Source organism: Gymnoscopelus braueri, assembly GCF_963280865.1.
Source record: "Gymnoscopelus braueri genome assembly, chromosome: 21".
Classification (NCBI taxonomy): Eukaryota; Metazoa; Chordata; class Actinopteri; order Myctophiformes; family Myctophidae; genus Gymnoscopelus; species Gymnoscopelus braueri.
In genome coordinates, this window is record NC_137623.1 from 6,789,587 (window position 1) to 6,810,894 (window position 21,308).

Genomic DNA, 21,308 nt, shown 5'->3' on the forward strand with positions numbered 1-21,308 from the left:
AATTCTAAAATAGCTAAAGTAGCAGATCTACAAACTCGCTACTTTTGATACTTTTGTGTGACGCTGTAGGATGATCAAGTAGGGCATTAATTTACAAAAAAACACAATATACAAATGTTTGCTACAAAAAAAATAATATATATATATATGTACATTCAAAGATTTGCAAATGTTTCACTATTTTTCAAAAATAGCAGATCTAGAAGCTCATATGAGCTTGTAGATCTGCTATTTTTTGAATAGCCAAAGACATCTTAAAATGACACGGATGATGCGTTCGCGGACTGAATGGGTCAACCTGTAATTAAGTGTATTTGGTTGAATGAAGCCGTCTGTAACAGTCAACAGGGTCTAACAAGACAATCTATTGTTTTGTCCACATGTTCCCTTTGCTTTCATTCAAGACACTGTGGTTATAAAAGGCAATGGAGATGGAACATCTTCAGTTGAATTAGCAGCAAAAGTTAAGCAGCATTATTTGTGAAATGGCTTCGCCTCTGTGTTTTTGGGGGGAATTCCAGTATGTTTGAGGATGACTGCAAGGCAACAGAATGTGTCGGTCAACTCGGCTAAACTGAAAATGACCAGATAGATCATGGAGGTCACAGAAGAAGAAGAAGACATCGCCATTATTGGGATTGGATGCAATTTCCCAGGAGGTAAGAATAATCTCTTCCCGGGATTATGTTGAAGTTGCTTAATTATGTGTCCTTATAGTGTGCTAATAGGCAGTGGTGTAATGTAACTAAGTACATGTACTCATTACTCAAGTGCTGTGCTTTAGTAAAAAAAAATTGGTATTTTTTACTGTACTGGAGTATTTCCAATTTTCTGCTAACTTCTACTCCACTACATCTCAGAGGAAAATATTGTACTTTTACTCTACAATTACACTACAATGATTGATTTACACTACAATTATTGGAAAACTTGAGTTACTAGTTGCTTTGTAGATTTTTATCGTTATTACAAAACATACATTAACCCTATACATGCATGTATTTCGGGCCATTTGAAAATAGCCGATCTACAAGCTCACAATGCGTCGCATCGCGACGCATTGTGAGCTTTTAGATCAGCTATTTTCAAGATTTTTATACGTTTGAAAACTTGTGAAATGGGACATTCTGCATAATGAATACTTTATTCTTTTGGTACTTTAAGTACATTTTGATTCCAATACTTTTGTACTTTTACTCAAATACATTTTGAATTCTGGACTTTTACTTGTAACAGACCATTTCTACATTGCAGTATTGATACTTATACTTCAGTACATTTTTTAAAAAACTTTTTTCACCACTGCTTGCTAATAGGCGAGGGGCAGGAGAATTTCTGGAAGGTTCTGGTGGAGGGGAGGAACTGTGTGGCTGACATCCCAGAAGAAAGGTTCGACAGTGCATACTGGTATGATCCTGATGATAGCAAACCTGGGAAGACTCAGACAACCAAAGCTGCTCTCATAGATGGGTAAGCTGCTCCAAAGTGACAGCAGTGAATTCTCTCTACCTTTTCTTAAAGCTGCATTATCTAACTTTCCTCTCCTACCCCGGATTTGAACCCGGTTTCCATTGAGCTAATAGTTTGTTTGTTTGTTTATTATCACTTACAATAACATTTAAAAAATGATACACAAAGATTCGGTAGAAATGTGAAGGAGAATGCCTAAAAACCCTCCAGGGGCTTGAGAAGTGGCATTCTCCGGGAATATTTGTACATTCATAGGATAAAATTAACATCAATGTGGAATATACACATCCATTACAGTTTAAACACTAATAGACATGTCATACAATAATATAATAGAGCCTACTGCCTGCTTGCTCATGGGTTAAATTGAATCTTGTCAGATCAAAATTCATGTCAGATCCTGTGTCTAGGTGAGACATGACCTTTGACACCATCTAAATGTCTCAATAGAAGAGCAGGGAGACAAAATACAACCACCCCAATTATATAAGTTATATGGTATTAACATACTCTCCCCCATACAGATTGGACAAGATAACATTTTATTCATCAACAAAAGTTACATAGTGAGGCTTTAATTATTCTTTTGAAAACCATATACATAAAAGTGACTGTAACAAGAGTTTGTCCATCTGCCCCCTCAGGTTCAATGAGTTTGATCACAGATTCTTTGGCATCTCTGAAGCTGAGGCTGATGTTATGGACCCCCAGCAGAAGCTCCTGCTACAGTGTTCATACAGGGCCTTGGAAGACGCTGGCGTGTCTATGGAGGCAGTCAGTGGGACCAGGACCGGGGTTTACATAGGTAACCATCTCTAGTCACTCAGGATGCATGATTACATTTTGTGCTTTACAAACATGCCTAAATAAATGACAGTTTTTCTGGGTGCAGAATGCATGAAACACGCCCGGACTGCTGGCCTAGCGGTCCGGGCACCTAGGCTCGAATGTAGCCTGACGGTGTGTCGCGGGTTCGAGTCCCCATCCCGACGGCCTTTGCTGCGTGTCACTCCCCATCTCTCTCTCCCCGTCTCTCCCCGTTTCCTGTCTACCTACTGTACTATCAATGAAGGCATAAAAAAATCCCAAAATAAATCTTTAAAAAATAAAGAATGCATGAAACATTTTAAATTTAAAATGCATTTGTTTCTTATCATGAAACATTGCTTTAGGTAGATAACAGTTTTACTCTGAGAGATAGTGTGCGAGTCCTTATAATATATTTTAGTGTTACTGTAGAATAGATGCTGGTTTTGGACTTAGCACTTGAGTATTATATGTGGTTGAGTTTATCCTTGAACTATTTGAAACAATTAACTATTTTTGGATCGTCTCTGTTGGGTGGAAAACAAAACTCTTACTTTTCAGGATTCAAATGACAAAATAGCAAAATTAGCAGATCTACAAGCTCAAAACGTGTAGCTTTGCGCCGCGTTTCGAGCTTGTAGATCTGTAGTATGATCAAGTAGGGCATTAATTTACGAAAAAACACAGTTAGAATGTTGAGATACACAGTACAGCAACGATACACAGTACATTGTAAGTTTGTGTTTTATGCCTTTCTGTAGAGCAAGGTACGTATAAGCAATACGGGATGATAGAGTATGTAATCTGAACTTTATTGTTGCCAGGTCTGATGAACAGGGACTATGAGAGCATCCTCAGCCACAGTCCCAGCAGAATAAGCCACTACCACGGCACGGGGACGGCCATGAGTTTGGCCGCCAACAGGATATCCTTCACCTTCGACCTCACCGGCCCTTCCTTCGCCATCGACAGCGCCTGCTCCTCGTCTCTAGTGGCTCTGCATTCAGCCTGCCAGGCTATGAAGATAAGTAAGTGTGGTTGTTCACTTCCATTTCCGCCTGCATTAAATGTCCACATAATATACCCACTGAAAAATGTGTCTGAGTGTCTTGCAATGGTGTAAAGTAACTAAGTATATGTACTCAAGTTTGTTTTAGCAATTCTTTCTTTACTGGAGTATTTCCAATTTTCAATACTTTTACTTCTACTCCACTACATCTCAGATCCAAATATTGTACTTTTACTGCACTACAATTATTTGAAGTGGAGTAACTAGTTACTAGTTACTTTTACTTTATTACAAAACATACATTAACCACTTCAGCCCTATACACACTTCGGCTATTTGAAAATTTTCGATCTACAAGCTCACAATGCGCCGTGACGCGACGCGTTGTGATCTTGTAGATCTGCTGTTCTAGATTCTATACATTTTGAAAACTTGTGAAATGGGACATTCTGCATAATGAGTACTTTTACTTTTGGTACTTTTTGGTAAGTATATTTTGATGCAAACACTTATGTGCTTTTACTTATACGCTTTAAGTACCGGACTTGTACTTGTAACAGAGTATTTCTACCTTGTTGTATTAATACTTTTTACTTAAGTAAAAAGTTTTGAGTACATCTTCCAACACTGGTGTCTTGTTTCTTGCTTCACCCAGGGGACTGTGAGATGGCTCTATGTGGGGGGGTCAGCCTTATCATGGAGCCACGAGTGTTTGTTGCTCTCAGCAAGGCAAAGATGATCTCACCTGATGGAACCAGTAAACCTTTCTCCAGCACAGCTGATGGCTACGGCAGAGGAGAGGGATGTGGGGTGGTTCTGCTGAAACCACTGAAACATGTATGTTATTCCCTCCGTTTAATGTCACACAATTCATATATTGTTTATGAAAAATGGCAAAAGTTGCTTTAATCCGGGTAAACATCTGTCATTTTAGATTTTAGCTATATGTGTGTGTCATAATTTGTTTTAAATTGCAGATATACAAGCTCATAGCGCGTCACTTTGTGCCGTGCTATGAGCCTGTAAATCTGCAATTTTTGAGAAATATTGAAAATTGAAAAACAATCATATTTTTTAAAGTGAACATTTTTAACTCAAGTCTTTGGTTCTGGTGGTCCCTGGAACAAACTATTTTGAGATAGGGATCCGTGGCCAAATACATATAATTGTGTGGGTCCTTCACATGGAAAAGTTTGAGCACCACTGTTATAGCAACATAACATTTTTTCAGAAAACTGTGACAAAGGCAAACGTTGCTTTTATGAGTCCACTCAGAGTTTCTGAAATTAGTCATTGTCTTTTCTTTTTTCTTTTTTAAGTCAGTTCTATATCAGGATACAGTATATTGTTTTCAGTCATGTTGTGTAATTGATATAACAATTGGAATAACACAGATGCACAGTAGTAGCCGGCCCAATAATAATAATAATGCAATGACGTTCTTTTATAAAAGGCTGTGAGAGACCACAACAAAATCTGGGGGATTGTCAGCAAAACGGCAGTCAACCAAGATGGCCGCTCGGTCACTCCGATCACCAAACCCTCCATGGTTCAACAAGAGGAGCTGCTGCGCCGCGTCTACTCAGAGTCTGACCTGCAGAACGTCCAGTACATAGAGGCACATGGGACTGGAACCCCGGTTGGAGACCCAACAGAGGCTGGGAGCATCTCAAACGTCATCGCCAAAGCCAGGCCTCCAGAATCAGAGACACTCCGCATCGGCTCTGTGAAGAGCAACATTGGACACACAGAGTCTGCAGCTGGGGTGGCAGGGCTCATTAAGGTACTGTTAATGATGAAGCATGAGACCATTGTTCCAACTTTGTTCTACTCAGAACACAGTGCCAGTATAGACGCCAAAGCCCTGAACATACGTATTCCCACCGAATGTGAGAAATGGGAGACGAGCGGGTCACTGGAGAAGGTGGCGGGGATTAATAGCTTTGGGTTTGGTGGCACGAATGCACATGCAGTAGTGAAAGAATACAGGCAAAACGCCTTTCCCAAAACGATCCCCCAAGGTTGTCCAAAGGTCTTTGTCATTTCTGCAGCTTCAGAGAAATCGTTGTCCTTGTCCGTCGCAAACACTCGCCGGAGGCTAAGCGAAGATAAAGATGCTGACATTCAAGCTATAGCATATACCTCAGCATGTAGGAGGAGCCATTACAAACACAAGCATAGGAAAGCCTTCTTAACGTCTTCCGTCTCAGATTTAGAAAGTCAGCTGACTTCTGCATTGAACAAAAAGGCTGAGCCGACCAGGTCAGACATCCGATTAGCCCTAGTGTTTTGTGGCAGCGGGGTCACCTACAGGGGTATGTGCAAGCAGCTTCTGAGAGAGGCGCCTGTGTTCCGAGAGAAAGTCAGAGAGGTTGAGAACCTCTTCCAGAGTTACAAAAGCACCAGCATCGTGCAAAAAATCGCAGACGGCTACGACAACGATGATTACACTAAGCCTGATGTTGTCCAGCCTCTTCTCTTTGCCATTCAAGTTGGCATCGCCAGTCTTCTGAAGCACTGGGGTGTCAAACCTGATGCCATTCTTGGGCATTCTGTCGGCGAGGTGGCCGCTGCTCACTGTTCTGGCCTCCTGTCTCTTGCGGACGCAGTGAAGGTGATCTACTACCGCAGTACCCTCCAGAGCAAGGTCACAGGAGGCAAGATGCTTGTAGTCAGTAATGTGGCTGTGGCAAAGGTCTTGCAAATACTTCCTGTTTTCTCTGGGAAAGTTTGCTTGGCAGCTTTCAACAGCCCTCAGTCCTGCACTCTGTCAGGTGATGCGGATGCGATAGACGCGCTCCATCATAAGCTGAGCAACGCGTTTACAGATAAAAACCTGTTCCTCCGTATCTTAGATGTCCCAGCCGCGTACCACAGCCATATGATGGATCCCATAGTCGGTGAAATTGCCGAACGCATTGGCCCACTGCCTGTCAATGACGTGGAGTGTGAGATTTATTCAACGGTCACTGGAGATAAATATTCAATTGGTGACTTCAGCACAGGCGGGTATTGGGCAAAGAATATCAGAGAGCCCGTTTTATTTGAGAAAACACTAAGAGCTGTCACCGAAGATAAACAGACACGGAGGAACATGGTCTTCGTGGAGATCGGTCCTCGTAGTGCTCTGCAAAGGAACATCCTTGAGACTTTGGGAAACGACACCGTAGTTCTCACTTCGGTGCAGCCGGAGAATGATTACGATGCAATGTTGTCTACGGTTGCGAAATTATTTGAACTAGGCCTCCAGGTAGATTGGCATCGTGTCTATAGCGGCTGCGAGACACTTCCATCTGCTTTTCCAATCTATCAGTTTGATAACCAGAGGAAAATGGTGAACTTTAAAACTGAGACAAAAGGAAACAAACCAACCGTTTCCACTCACCATCCACTGATGATTTCCCAAACAAAACGTGACCCTAAAGAGCACAAATGTATTCTCTCATTAGAGACTACTCCCTATCTCTGGGACCACAAGAACAATGGCGTTGCCATTGCTCCAGGGGCACTGTATGTTGAACTAGCTTACGCTGCGATGATGTCGAGTTTAACGCCAAAGGTGCCCGTTTCCTTGCTCCAACTCAGTGTAACCTTTCACAGTCTGTTTACACTTAGTTCAAACTTTCATCAGATGAAGATCATACTGGAGCATGCAGAGAATGAGACTGCATTCAAGGTACAGTCTTCCTCAGCGACACACGCATTCGGTACATGTAGGTACACCAACTCCCAGCCATCGGTAGAAGAGCACACTATTTCCCTTGACGTCATCGTGCAGAGGTGCAAATCAGTCATCGATAAGAAGGAGGTTTACGCCATACTTTCCCAAGGAGGATTCGAATATGGTCCTGTCTTTAGACAGCTCGGTGATGTGCATTTTGGGCGTGAATTCAAGGAAGCTGTTACAACAGTTAAAGTTCCTGGTGAGATTCTGTGCCAGCTTCATGAGTACTTCCTCCATCCTGTGGTTTTGGACTATTTCCTGCAAATGACAGCTGTGGTAGCTAGCAGACAGCTGACAGCCAGGCAGGGATTCCCCTCGGCGATAGGTTGTGTAGCCGTGACAGGAGCACTACAGGCAGAAATGGTCATGTACATTAGAGCTACTCAAGAGACTCCAGATTTCCTTGACGTATGCGGATGCTTTTCCTCCAAAGATGGGCATGTGCTTGTGGAGCTAAAGCAAGTGAGAATCACATTCTTGGGCCATCGCTCAAATGCTTCTGAGTCACTTTTCTTTCACAATGAAAATGTCTCAATCAACCATACGACTGACGTGATTTCCCAGATAAAGGCCATCGTCTTTGAGGACGATTTTGGAATTGCTAAAGCACTCAGATCCCACGTACACCCAGAATCCCCTGCTATCATGAACAGAGACAACTGGCTGTCGGGTGAACTTCAAGAATTACTAAACGAATCGCTTCGCGTTAACCCCGATTTAGAAGAGGTGCTGTTCATTTGGGGTGTTCAGGATCTCAGTCATCTATCGTCTGAGAGGACGCTGGAATCATTGGTTACTTGCTGTGAGCTGTTTCGCCAAGTGGTTGTAACCCTGAAACAGTGCAAACGCCCCTGCACTTTCCGGGTCATAACCTACAGATCCACCGAGAAGGTTGTGGACCACATCAGTCCTGGCTTTGTGTTGTCTGGTATGACAAGGGCTTGTGCAGCAGAGATAGCAGGTCTCTCTTTTCAGTTGATTGACCTCGCCTCTGTGACAGGGGAAGACATTCAAACGTTGGCGTCGGTGATAAAAAGCTGCAAGCACCAACACGTCTTGATTAGCAAGGGCCAGGCCTGGTCCACAACCATAGCACGTACCCCCTTAAAAGACTCATGTTATGAGGGAGATAGCCCTGCTGTGTTCAAGAAGGACTTTCTCCTACAAACTGCTGATCCATACAGAGTGGCCAACGTGTCTGCCGTGCTTTGTGAAGCACAAGGAAATGTCGTCCAAGGCGAGTCCGTTGAGATTCAACTATTAAATATATGCGTGCATTCGTCTGATTATTTTCCAGTCAGTGTTTCACATCTGAACTTTGGCAAGACATTTTACTGGAACAAGCACTCTTCACACAATCACAAGCTTCTGGCTTTGGATTTTAGTGGCATCGTCACGGCTGTTGGTGAAGATGTCCACAAACTGAAGGTAGGAGACCGTGTTGTTTGTTGTTACCCTGTAGCTGCCGCTTCAAGGATTACAGTTCCTGAGGCAGCATGCTACGACACAAAGAGTCTCCCAATTCTGAGAGAGATTTCGTGTTTGTCTTACTTTGTGTTGGCATGGGAGATCTTGCAGAGGACGTTACCTCAGCTAAAACAACACAGGAGGTTGGCTATTATCTCGTCATCTCCTGCCTCTGGTCTACTTAAGGTCTTAGCTCTGACAGCAAACCGGTCGGGGTGGAACGTGATCTCTCGGCAATGTTTCCAAAAGGAACTCCTGACCGTTGAGCGGTGTTCTACGTTTGTTTTCTTGCCACCGTTTGACCTATCCTGGCAGGGGATAATGGAGCATGGCAGTCTGGAGAGGCATGTCATATTTGTGTGCAACAATCAAATATCACCCTCGATCGCAGTGAATATATTTGAAAATGACAGTGAACACGTACATGTCTATCAAGTGAACGTGTCCACTGTTTTTCAGAGAGTCAGTCTAAAAGCACAGAGTGCAAATATTTCCTGTTGGCTGAGGTCATTGAGTTTGGACACAATGTCACTGCCTCTGAAAAGGCATTCATTTCAATCACAAGGCACAGACGAGTCTCAGACCAATGTGAAAACGGAGTCCTACTTTACAGCAAAGACTCTGCAACAAGTAGTTTTAGACCATGAAGGCTCTGATGGCAGAGGCTCTCGTATCCCTGTGCTCACGAGGCCAAGACAACTCTTTAAGCAGAGATGTGTGTACATTGTGACCGGGGGGCTCTCCGGTTTGGGACTGGAGACTGTTAAGTTTATCGCTCATCGCGGTGGAGGTTGCATCGCAACGCTGTCCAGAAGTAGTCTGTCAGCAGAGACGCAGACTGTGATGGAAGCGCTCCAAAGACGATGCGGGGTGGCGATCCTAAATCTACAGTGTGACGTTTCTGCGTCAGGGCAAGTGGTGGAGGCAATCACAGAGATTGGACGAAGGTTCCCCTCTTGTCCGATCAAAGGCGTGTTTCACAGTGCAGCGGTACTACAGGATGCATTAATTGACACGCTTGACCGATCCCTCTTCCAAACGGTGTTGCGACCGAAAGTGAACGGGGCGCTGAATCTTCATTTTGCAACGCTGCACAACAAACTCGATTTCTTTGTTTGCTACTCGTCCATTTCCTCCGTCATCGGCAACGTATCGCAGTGTAACTACGCGGCGGCTAACTCCTTCCTCGACGCGTTCTGCCATTACCGGAGAAACCTCGGCCTGGCCGGGCAGGCCATAAACTGGGGCCCTCTGAACCTCGGTCTCCTGCTGAATAAAGGTCATTTCCAGAAGTTCCTGGAGGTGAGGGGGATGATGACCATGGACGTGTGTGAGGTTCACGAGACTCTGGAAAAGTGTCTGCTGGTGAACAACCCACAGCAGGTCATATGCAAGTTCAACTTCAGAAATCTGCATAAGCACGTGCTTTCGCAAAACACTTCCCTCAGGGAACGACTGTCAGCTTTGGTGGAAATAGAGCTGAAAGTCGATACGGCGACTGAACCCAGGGTTCAGCATCAGGATTCGGTACGTGACAGTGTGAGGAAGATGGTCAGTGACGTAAGCAACGTCGGCGTCGACGAGATGGGCGATGATGACACGGCTCTCTATGCCCTGGGCATCGACTCGATGCTGGCCATGACTTTGCAGAACCAGATCTTTCAAGAGACGGGTGTGAATATTCCTCTGGTCAGGATACTGGACCCCAGCAGCACCTTAAACACATTGGTGAACATGCTAGAGGAGGAGGGCAGGGATGAAAGATTAAAGATCTGAGATATTTTGAACATTGCATGATGTTTAACCCATTAGAACCGGGAAAGCATCGGTGTCATTTGAGATTTTAGCTATATATATAGCAACAGAAGTTTTAGGATTTAGAACAGTGGTTCTTAAAAATAGCAGATATACAAGCTCGCAGCACGTCACTTCGTGCCGTGCTGCGAGCTTGCACATCTGCTATTTTCTGCAATTTTTTTAAGATCTTGAAAGTGTTTGAACATCTTCTCTTCTGGGGGTCCCTGGCATAAAACATTTTCAGATGGGGGGTCCGCGGCCAAATATATATATTTATATCAATTAGGGGGGTCCCTGGCAAGAAAAAGGTTGAGAACTACTGATTTAGAAGGCATTTGTAGAATCGGCTTCAGATCTTGCATTAAGAGGTTGCATTAGAAATGCAGTTAGATATCTTTTATTGTGGTTTCCACAAGAGGACTGAAGTATTTTCTGTTCTTTTGGATCACTGACTCTGATACACTTGCATATGGACCACTAGGATGTACTACAAAACTACAAAGGATAACAAATAAAACACATGTATTTACCGTATATTGTGTTATTTCTATTGCCTACTCCTTTGATCAGCATAAATTGCTCTGTAATAATAATACAATAATAAATGTGTTTTCTACTTTTTCTTTTTGGAATTCAGAATTTCTGCAGACAATGTTATGTTCACAAAATACACTTATAGCCACTACAAAGCCACCCTCACCATGTTTAAAACCACACTCAAAACCCACCTTTTCAGAATCGCATTCCCTCCTTTTTGTCTTGTGTACTTTTCTTTTATAGTTTTAATCCTTTTAACTAGTCGATTCTAATAAAGTTGCTTTTATTCTGCTCTGTAAAGCGACTTTGAGTATTTAGAAAAGCGCTATATAAATTGTATGTATTATTATTATTATTATAAAGCAATAATCAGTCATCAACCAGCTTCTAAAGGAAAACTCTTCCATGACAATTTGTTGATGAAAATAGAGTTTACTCTGACTCATATTACATTGCATGTGCTTTTAACAATTATGTTGTCAATATTGGTTCAGTTCTATCTAGGATAAGTCCTATGGCCGGGTTTCCATCTGAGTTTCTGACAGATCGCCATCCTTCTATTCAGAGCTTCAAGCTCCTACTGTGAAGGAAATCATCGTCATTATGTGTCTGAAAGATTCAGCTGCTGGTCATGACGAGGTCAGGTCTAACCTAATCATCAAAACTAGTCATGCTATTGTTAAGCCTTTGACCCACATCTTCACCAAATCCTTAGAAACTGGAATAACACCCAATGACCTTAAAATTGCTAAAGTAGTTCCTGTTTACAAATCTGGAGACCGTAGTGTATTTAGCAACTATACCGCCCTATTTCTGTTCTCCCATGTTTCTCAAAGATTCTGGAGAAGTTGGTCTGTAACAGAATGATGGAACATCTGCAGTGTAACATTCTGTATGAACACCAATATGGATTTAGGAAAGAAATGGTAGATAAAATTCATACTGCATTCAATAATAATGAATATGCTTTGGGATTCTTTTCTTGACTTATCCAAAGCATTTGACCCTGTTAATTATGACTATTATGACACTTCAAAAGTTGTTACATTATGGGTTTGCTGGAATCACTCATACATGGTTTTACAATTATATTCATAACCAACAACAATTTGTTATCATTAATGTAAGGTCATCAGATAGTGCCACTTTAACATGTGGGGTTTTTCAAAATGTCTAAAAATGGCAGATCTACAAGCTCGTAGCGTGGCACTCGGTGCTGCGCTATGAGCTTGTAGATCTGCTAATTTTGAATAGCCAAAGTATAAAATAATGGTTATAACTAAAATCTTAAATGACACAGATGTATTCCCGGTCTTAATGGGTTAATAGATAATCGTCCATTACCGGAGAAATCACCGGTGTCTTTCAAAACTGACCTCAAAACCATCTCTTAGGACAGGGGTTCCCAAAGTTGGGGTCGGAAAAAAAAGAAAATCAACAGAATTAATGAAAAACATTCTAAAAATGATTACATGTAGTACATTTTACCCATCTCATTAGGTACTGTAAATGTGATTGATTGAATTCTATATTAACAAGATTATTAACAGTACAAAAAGTCAAAAGTCATACTAAAATACATTACAAATGCGCACCGAACGTGCAAGTTTATGTGCATAAATTACCTCCAGGGTCGCGAGTAATGGCCGCATTATGTTGGGGTCGCGGGCTGAAAGGTTTGGGAACCAATGTCTTAGGAGAACACAAGGGGAGATAAACGCAATTTCCCATAGAAAGGAGGTCTCATTCACTGCCACAGCAGTTTTTTTCTCCTTTTGTATATATAGTGTATAGTTTGTATTTGTTGATGACATGTATTATTGTTTTATTTTTATGCTACAGTATATGATGATGAATTGAATACACAGGACCACAATGGAAGCAAGTCCCCAGGACTTTTGTTGTGTTATCCTTTTAGCCTTAAAGAAGTTTATTTAACTAATCGATTAGTCTCCATTGGGTGATGAATCAATAGAAAAAGTCATTTTTTTTATCCCTGTCTGACTGTACCACTGTCTGACTGTACCACCTGCTGTTTACATTTTTGACTAATAAAGTATTCAATCAATCAATCAATACTTCCAGCTGAGGAATAATAGCCAAAATGAAGTCTTATTTCCTGTGCAGAACTTGAAAGGGTTCATTCATGGTTTTCGTGGAATAAAGCAAAAATAAAATCTCATGACTGAAAATGTAATAATGATGATGTTTTAAGTATTATCATTCTAAACCTTATGTTGCTGCTGTTCTGAGCCAACCAGTTGAAGAAATCGCAGATTGAGGCTTTAAACCTTTTGCTTTTATGACATATCTGGGACCATTCATGTTTATGGAAGATGCTTGAACATGTATTCTATTGCTAGGTTGACCACTTCAAATACTAAATAACCGAAAATAGACAATCTACAATCTGCTATTTTCAGTGTGCGACATGCTTTCATAGAACATTGGTTCTCAAAGTGGGGTCCTTGGGGGGAGACCAGGGGGTCCCCAGCAAAATTAGTTAATTAAGCTTAAGCTTCACAATCATTTTAACCACTTAAACCATGTTTTAAACTTTGGCTATTCAAAAATAGCAGATCTACAAGCTCATAGCGCAGCACTCGGAGCTTATACAGGAGATCTGCTATTTTTGAAAAACCTTGCAAAATGTGTGCAAATCTTTAAATCTTTTTTTTTAGGGGAACATTTTTAACACAAACCTTTGCTTCTGGGGGTCCCTGGAACAAAATATTTTGAGACGGGGGTCCACGGCCACATAAATATCAATTTGGGGGTCCTTGGCACGAAAAAGTTTGAGAACCACTGTTCTAAGGAACCCAAATGACCCAGTTGTGGAAACAGAAGTCTAATCCATGGGATTAATTTCATCACGTTTCAAGACTATTGCAATTCCCTATACACTGGGATCAGCAGAAAAAAAAGCTATGGTACGGTATATCCCGTCTCTATCTGGTACAGAATTCAGCTGCTTAACAGCTAAGTATTTCTAAAGAATAACCAATCAGATCACACCCATCAGATCCTTTTCATAGTTACTGTAGGCCTATTTTGGCTCTTAAAGGGATAGTTCAACCCAAAAAAATCTTCTTTTCTATCGATTAGTCACCCCAAGGAGACTTGAATTCCGGTAGGCTGCGGTTCCGGTAGGAGACACAAAGGAGAATCTTTGTGTCTCCTAACGGAACCGCCGCCGGTCATCAAATTATTGGCTTAGGAATGCGACAAAAACAAATACATATCCATGAATTCAAGTCTCCCTTTTGTACCTTTGTTCTGTGAAGCACTTTGTAGCTCTTTTTGGCTCTTTTAAGTTAAGTTCATTATCATTATGAATTATTTAAAATAACTATGAAGGTTAATTCTGAGTACAATCTTTTTAACGCAATAAAGGATGCATACCAATGTTTGGACTACCTTATGTTAATAAAATAACATACAATGGAGGAACATGGAATGGAATGCCCATAGACCATTACCACAGTGCTACCCTGCGGTACATTGTGGTAATACAACAAACACTAGGTAATTCATAATTATTCAGTTACCACCAGTGTTGGAAAAAGTACTCAATTGCTTTACTTAAGTAAAAGTATCAATACTGAAATGTAGAAATACTCTGTTACAAGTAAAAGTCCGGAATAAAACATTTACTTGAGTAAAAGTACAGAAGTGTTGGCATCAAAATGTACTGAAAGTACCAAAAGCAAAAGTACTCCTCATGCAGAATGTCCCATTTCAAGTTTTCAAATGTATTAAAATATTTTGAAAATAGCAGATCTACAAGCTCACAATGCGTCCTATCGCGACACATTGTGAGCTTGTAGATCGGCTATTTTCAAATAGCCGAAATGTATACAGAGCTGAAGTGGTTAATGTAGGTTTTGTAAGAATAATCAAAATCTACAAAGTAACTAGTAACTAATGTTTTCAAATACATGTAGTGGAGTCAAAGTACAATATTTGGATCCCAGATATAGTGAAGTAGAAGTAAAAATATTGGAAATTGGAAATATTCAAGTAAAGTACAAATACCTCAAAATTGTACTTAAGTACAGCACTTAAGTAAATGTACTTAGTTACTTTCCACTGCTGGTTACCACTCATACTATTTCTATTAATACTATCCATTATTTTCATTACAACATCACAGATGACAGGTGAAAATAATCTGTGCTTGTACCCAACAAGAGTACACTATAGTTTCCATTAATGAATCTTCTATTAATAAAAGGAATATTCTCTTGATGAATTTTATGTATATCGTGATTGCCTTACATTTATATATACCAATATACAGGAAAATAATGAATTTGATCTTGTACAGATTATTCATATTACACAGCTGGTTATTATATTTTACAGGTTCTAATATCAGTAATGCTTTTCATTGTATTGTTTTACATAGAACATGAACATCAAGTACACCCGAACGTAACTATTGAATGCCAACAGAAATAGCTGTGAAATGGTTTGATTCCATTAAACACACTGTTACTAACTTACATTTATGAAACCACGTATAAACAATGGGATATACAATATGACATGGACAGGGCAGGAATTTCAGGGAGGCCACGAAGGCCATGGCCGTCATTGCCCCTCAGTTTGGCCTTGTGCCCCTCAAAAGAATGGCATGCCCTGGGGCCACAGTTGCCTTAATGCCCCAGCTGACTGTACCACTTTCTATTAATAACTTTCTCCTCTCTTTTTTGTCAATATGTAGACACCAGTGTCTCTTTCTTGTCATGTAATAATAATACTAATAATAATAATAAACTTTATTTGTATAGCACCTTTCATGACATGAAATACAGCTCAAAGTACTTTACAGAGCAAGAATACAATTACATGTAGACACCTGACACCAGTGTCTCTTTCTTGTCAATATGTAGACCAGTGTCTTTTTTGAGATTCTCCCCTGAGTCCCCATCTTTAAACCAATCCCGTGACTTTGATTGGTGCAGGGCTGAACATGGATCAGATTGTAAATACCATAATGTATTTATTTCACTGCTGATAGTCTACATTTTACATCTAAAATCGTCCTTAACCCTTAAATTCAATTTATTCTTTCAATGGGCTAAAATCCATTTTTGATGGCCTTCCTGCCCCGGCATTTAGCCTTTGTGCCCTCAAAAAATGGACAACACCCAAGTGGCCTTGCCCCTAAAATGATGAAATTCCAGGCCTGGACATGGACATGTATCAAAGAGTTGCAACATTTGAGCAGTTGACAACAGGAATATTATTCTCTTGACTCATTGGTTGGCTGTTACCCATCACACCGTTTTCACTTGATTCCAGATTTTGGTTTACAATGACCGTTGACTGGCTATTCTTACTGGGAGGCGTGAACATGTGAACTTCGTAGGTTTGACTATCAACCCTGAACATGGGGGCGGTACTGGCCAGACACACAGTCTGGGTGTGATTGGCGATGCCAGAGTTGCCAGTTAGAGTCCAGACTGACGCGCCGGTCTGGATGTGGTGGTTCGGATGATTATCGGACAGAAAAGTGCAATTGTCATAGATCTGCTTCTCCTGGTCGTCGACTTTGTCGTGCCTGATCTTTGGTTGGCAGTTGCCCATGGCTTGATCTTCAGGCTTTGTTTTCTCATTGGCGCCGACGTTGCTCGTGTTTCCACTGCAAATGTCAAAGAAGGTGAGGAAGACGGGGATGAAGGTGATACCGTGGAACAGTCCAAAGATGATGACCAGGGACATTATTTTGAAAAAGGTTCTGAAGATGTAGTTCTTGGAAGCAGAGAGCACCACCACCCCCAATATAGTTGACAGAGCTCCTTGGACTATGGGATAACCCAGATGGAACAACGCATCCACGGCCTTCTCGTTGGCGGTTGGCTTTTGGCTTGAAACAAAGGCGTACGAAATGTGTGCAGAGAAATCCACAGAGAATCCGATGCAAACGACAAGAATGATCATGGATATGGTGTCTAGATTGACATTCCACAGCGCCATGAAACCAGTAACTCCGATTATGACAGAACCTATAGAGAAAGTCACCCACAGCGAGCAGAGGGGGTTGGGAATCAACAGGAGGGAAATTAATAACATGACGGCAGAGGTAATTCCAATGTTCTGAATGGTAGTGCTCACTATCACGGCATACTGATCGTGGTAAATGAATGCAGGGTGGTAGACCAGTAAGGGTACGGGGCATCGCTTGGCAGTATCCCGAAGTTTATTCAACATGTTCATCTCATCGACAGCTGTGGTAATATTGACAGTCTGAATGAAGAAACGAGACGCGTGGATCGAGTTATTGGTGAAGTTCACGTCTTGCCTGAAGTCAGAGTAGAATTTTAGAAAAGACACCAGATTTGTCTTAAAGACGTTTTCGACAGTCAAATTGAGATTCGTGTGATATCCGTAGTATTTGTACGATTTAAGCCAGGAAGTAAATATGTCCTTCTCAATGAAGGGCAGGCTTTTGAAGTCCTCCACGCAAGATTCCAGATCGGATATGTTCTTCTCATCCCAGTAAGGGAATGTGCCCTTCACGATAACCATAATATTTGGTCCATATTCGTAGAAGTACCTCTTCTCGTCGTCATAGTACCTCACTAAATACGAATCGTCTGCCGCCAGGTTGCGAGGATCTATCCCCTCCTGGATTTGGAAGCAGCCGTACACACTGATGATCATATACACGGCATAGAGCAGGACCACAGAGACTTTAGTCCAGGGCTTGGTAAGAAAAGGTCCATAGTACTTCTTAAAGAAATGGTTCATAGGCTGTACTTCCTCGGCCCCCGACTGGCGGTCGTACGCCCCTCCCACGCAGCAGTAGTCGTACCACTTGGAGCGACCGATCGGACAGTCGCTGGGAACCTCCTTGCAGGTCAGCCAGTGTTTGTTGGAGTTCTCCCGCCTGCCGTTCAGGACCAGGAACGCCCCGAAGAAGGTGATGCTGTAGAGGTAGCAGAACAAGATGGCCGTGCTGGAGTACAGGCAGAAGGACTGGACGGAGCGGAAGGGCGTCATCAGTCCGATGTAGAAGGCCAGCACGTCCGTCAGGGTGGTGATGGTGATGGAGATGGCCGCCTCTTTGTAGGTGTTGGCCAGTCGGTCCTCCACCTTGTCGTGGACGTTCGTCTGCTGCCAGCACGATATCAGGATGAACATGTCGTCCACCCCGATACCTGGGTGACAAAAAGAGACAGCATGTCAGTATGAACATGTCATCCACCCCAGTGGTGTGTTCTAGGTTTTTTTCGGATGGCATACTATAATTATTGCCTCTCACGCGCACGGCACGTGCAAGCGCACAATACGCGCACGTGGTCGCGGAATGAAATAACCGCTCTATTGTTAAGTAGTTAACCTCAAGACAATAGTCACGCATAAGCCTTCACCTCAGACGCCACATTATCACATGAAAAAGGCTATTTGAACTGTAGTCTACATTCTTGCTGCCCCCAGCCCCTCCTCCTGCGTATCAAATACGTTTTCACGGACGGTTTCTGGATGGCTACGCTTGGCTACGAAAATGTTCTGCAGGTCGCACTATGTATATAGCGTAACACGGTTGAACACGCCACAGATCCACCCCGATACCTGGGTGACAAAAAGAGACAGCATATCAGCTGGTGTCATTTCGACTCGGTTCCACAGATAAATATTGTAAAAATAGCGGAACTACAAGCTCACAACGCCTCGCACGAGGCGTTGTGAGCTTGTAGATCGGCTATTTTCACAAAGTTTGCCTCTTTCTTACGTGCTATTTGACAATTTGGCCAATTTGGTATTAAAAAGGTCTTAAAAGTCATTAAATTGTAACTTTAGAAATGTGCAGATACCCTGTATACACTTACACTGTATGTTGTTTTGTTTACTGTTGAGTGAGAAAACAATGTTGCACATTAAGCTAATCATCTGGGGACCCCCCACAATAATTTAGGGACCCCCCCCTCCCAGTTTGGGGACCACTTTATAACCACTTTATGGGGGTTGTATATTTATTGTGGGCTGTACATGTCAATAGTAACTTTGTAAGAGTTGATATACCACTTCTCCGGGCCCATAAATGCATCTTTAATTCAGTGACAGCTAATTCTATCCTTACCCAATATCAAGAATGGTGAGTTAGCCACGGTCATGACAAAGGGCACCCCGATATAGAGCATCATGCCAAAGGAGGACAACACAGCCAGTCCAGCGGAGAAGACACCAAACGTAGCCACCCACACCTTATTCCTAACACAATCAAACCTGTGAATGAAAATCAAAAGGATGATGGGACATTGGGACAATATGAAAATTACATGTCACGATTATTGTGGTAAGAATAATTGCGATTAACGGTATTATCGCGATAATCAAATATGCTTAAAACTTGCCACTTAATTGTTAAAGGGATAGTTCACCCCCAAAATGACTTTTTTTCTATCGATTAGTCACCTCATGGAGACTTGAATTCATGTTTTCTTTCTTTTTGTATTCCTAAGCCAATCATTTCAATGACCGGCAGCGGTTCCAGTAGGAGACACAAAGAGTCCCCTACCGGTCCGCTGGTCATCAAATTATTGGCTTAGGAATGCAACAAAAAACTAAAAATATCCATGAATTCAAGTCTCCATGAGGTGACTAATCGAAAGAAAAACTGTTGTTTTTTTTGGGTGAACTATCCCTTTAAGCACTTGAACCCCCAGCATCCCTATTCTGGGGGGAACGTTTGCCAAAAATAGCAGATCTACAAGCTCACAACGAGTTGCGTTGCAACGCGTTGTGAGCTTGTAGATCTGCAGTTTTTGGCAAATCGATTTGTGCAGGGGGAAATAAGAGCGTACCACATGCGCTCTTTAGAGATCCATTTGATCAAGTATAGAGTTTAAGTATAGAGAGTTTAAGTGGTGCTGAATTTGCAGCTCAACAAAATGGCGGAGGACAATTTCAATCAATCAAAATCGCTGCCATACGATTATTGTGATTTTTTTTTTGTTATCATGATAAACGATAATAACGATTATCGTCCCATCTCTAGATGCTGTATCTGATTTGCCAAATGAAACAACTTGGGACATTATGCCGGGATTACAAACTGAATGTGAATTATAGTGGATTAACCCATTCAATCCGGGAACGCAGCTCTGTCATTTTAGATTTCTTTGGCTATTCAAAAATAGCAGATCTACAAGCTCATAGCGCGGCACCGAGCGCCGCGCGCTATGAGCTTGCAGATCTGCTATATTGCAAATCTTTGAATATGTATTTTTTTTAAGCGAACATTGTTAACTCAAATCTTTGTTTCTGGGGGGTCCCTGGAACAACATATTTTACAAATGTTAGCTTTAAAAAATTAATAAATTCAAAGATTTGCACACATTTTCAAAAATTCTTCTCTCCAAAATAGCAGATCTACAAGCTCATAGCACTGCTCATAGTGCTGTGCTATGAGCTTGTATATCTGCTATTTTTGAATAGCCAAAGAAATAAAAAAAATGACAGAAGCGACTTCCCATTCTTAATGGATTAAGCTTCTTTGGGTAAACAAGATCATATACATACCTTAAAGCAGACAGAATGGAAAATAATACGGCGATGACATAAGTAATGGAAAACAGGGGAATGACATCCCATGTATTGGCCTCGAATTCCACCTGTCTGGAGAGTGATGTAGCATGAGTGACCTGTCAAAGGAAAGGCACAAAATCAATGCATAATTTATAGCTATTAAGCACTTTCAATTGGCACCCCTGTTTTGCAGTGGTGGGAAAAGTACTCAGATGTTTTACTTAAGTAAAAGTATCGATACTCTACTGTAGAAATACTCTCTAACAAGTAAAAGTCAGGAATTCAAAATTGACACAAAACCCAGTAATGTTTTATTTTCATTTTCATTAAAATGTTAACTTCCTCTTAACTTCCTATTTTATTAGGAATATCTGCAGATCCAGATCTTCAAATCAACGGGAAATTGAAACATTTATTTAAAAAAACAGGATTTTGTGATGTTCTATTATTGTCTGAATCAGCTTTGTTTGCATTAAGTTTGCGTGCTAAAAGAGTGACTTTGAGAGCTGTTTTACAGCACAATGGATGTCAATAGGGAGCAGGTTTTGAATGATCAATTTCTAATCAATGCAGCAAATATTTTAGATTTCTAAGTTGTCCACCTTTAGAGTTACATCATGGCGAGGTAACTACACAACCCAAACCTATACAACCTACGCAAAACAGGCCCATGTGAAAGATGGCAGAGGTTCTGCTCTGGCATCCAGGGAGTGTGTGCATGTGCAGTATGTTTCGCTGCGATCAAGCCAACTGTGCCAGAGATTAGCTGTTCACAGACGGACACACACACACACACACACACACACACACACACACACACACACACACACACACATATGACACGGCTGGACGGACGGACGGGGTGCAAAACATAGTCTCGGCCATGCCTTTCGGCCTGGCGGACACAATGAATACAGTGAGAATGAATGCAGTAAGGTGATAGATGGCAGAAACCCTATA

General features: G+C 41.7%; 2 protein-coding genes across 2 annotated transcripts in view; one reads left to right on the forward strand and one right to left on the reverse strand.

The window, feature by feature from the left end:
• Positions 1 to 595: 595 nt before the first annotated feature.
• Positions 596 to 10,253, forward strand: LOC308077591 (phenolphthiocerol synthesis polyketide synthase type I Pks15/1-like; the record flags this gene model as incomplete). The annotated part of the gene is made up of 6 exons (XM_080418337.1): positions 596 to 659; positions 1,317 to 1,470; positions 2,115 to 2,275; positions 3,102 to 3,305; positions 3,942 to 4,123; positions 4,740 to 10,253. The coding sequence occupies 6 exons, from the start codon at positions 596 to 598 to the stop codon at positions 10,251 to 10,253; spliced, it is 6,279 nt and encodes a 2,092-aa protein (XP_080274463.1).
• A 5,766-nt stretch (positions 10,254 to 16,019) lies between these two features.
• LOC308077592 (patched domain-containing protein 3-like) overlaps positions 16,020 to 21,308 on the reverse strand; it is a gene marked incomplete at both ends in the record, with an annotated part of 8,456 nt that continues 3,167 nt past the window's right edge. Inside the window, 3 exons of the mRNA XM_080418338.1 lie at positions 16,020 to 17,977; positions 18,901 to 19,046; positions 20,343 to 20,464. Of these exons, the coding sequence (XP_080274464.1) occupies positions 16,020 to 17,977; positions 18,901 to 19,046; positions 20,343 to 20,464 (2,226 nt within the window). The remainder of the gene's footprint in view (positions 17,978 to 18,900; positions 19,047 to 20,342; positions 20,465 to 21,308) is intronic.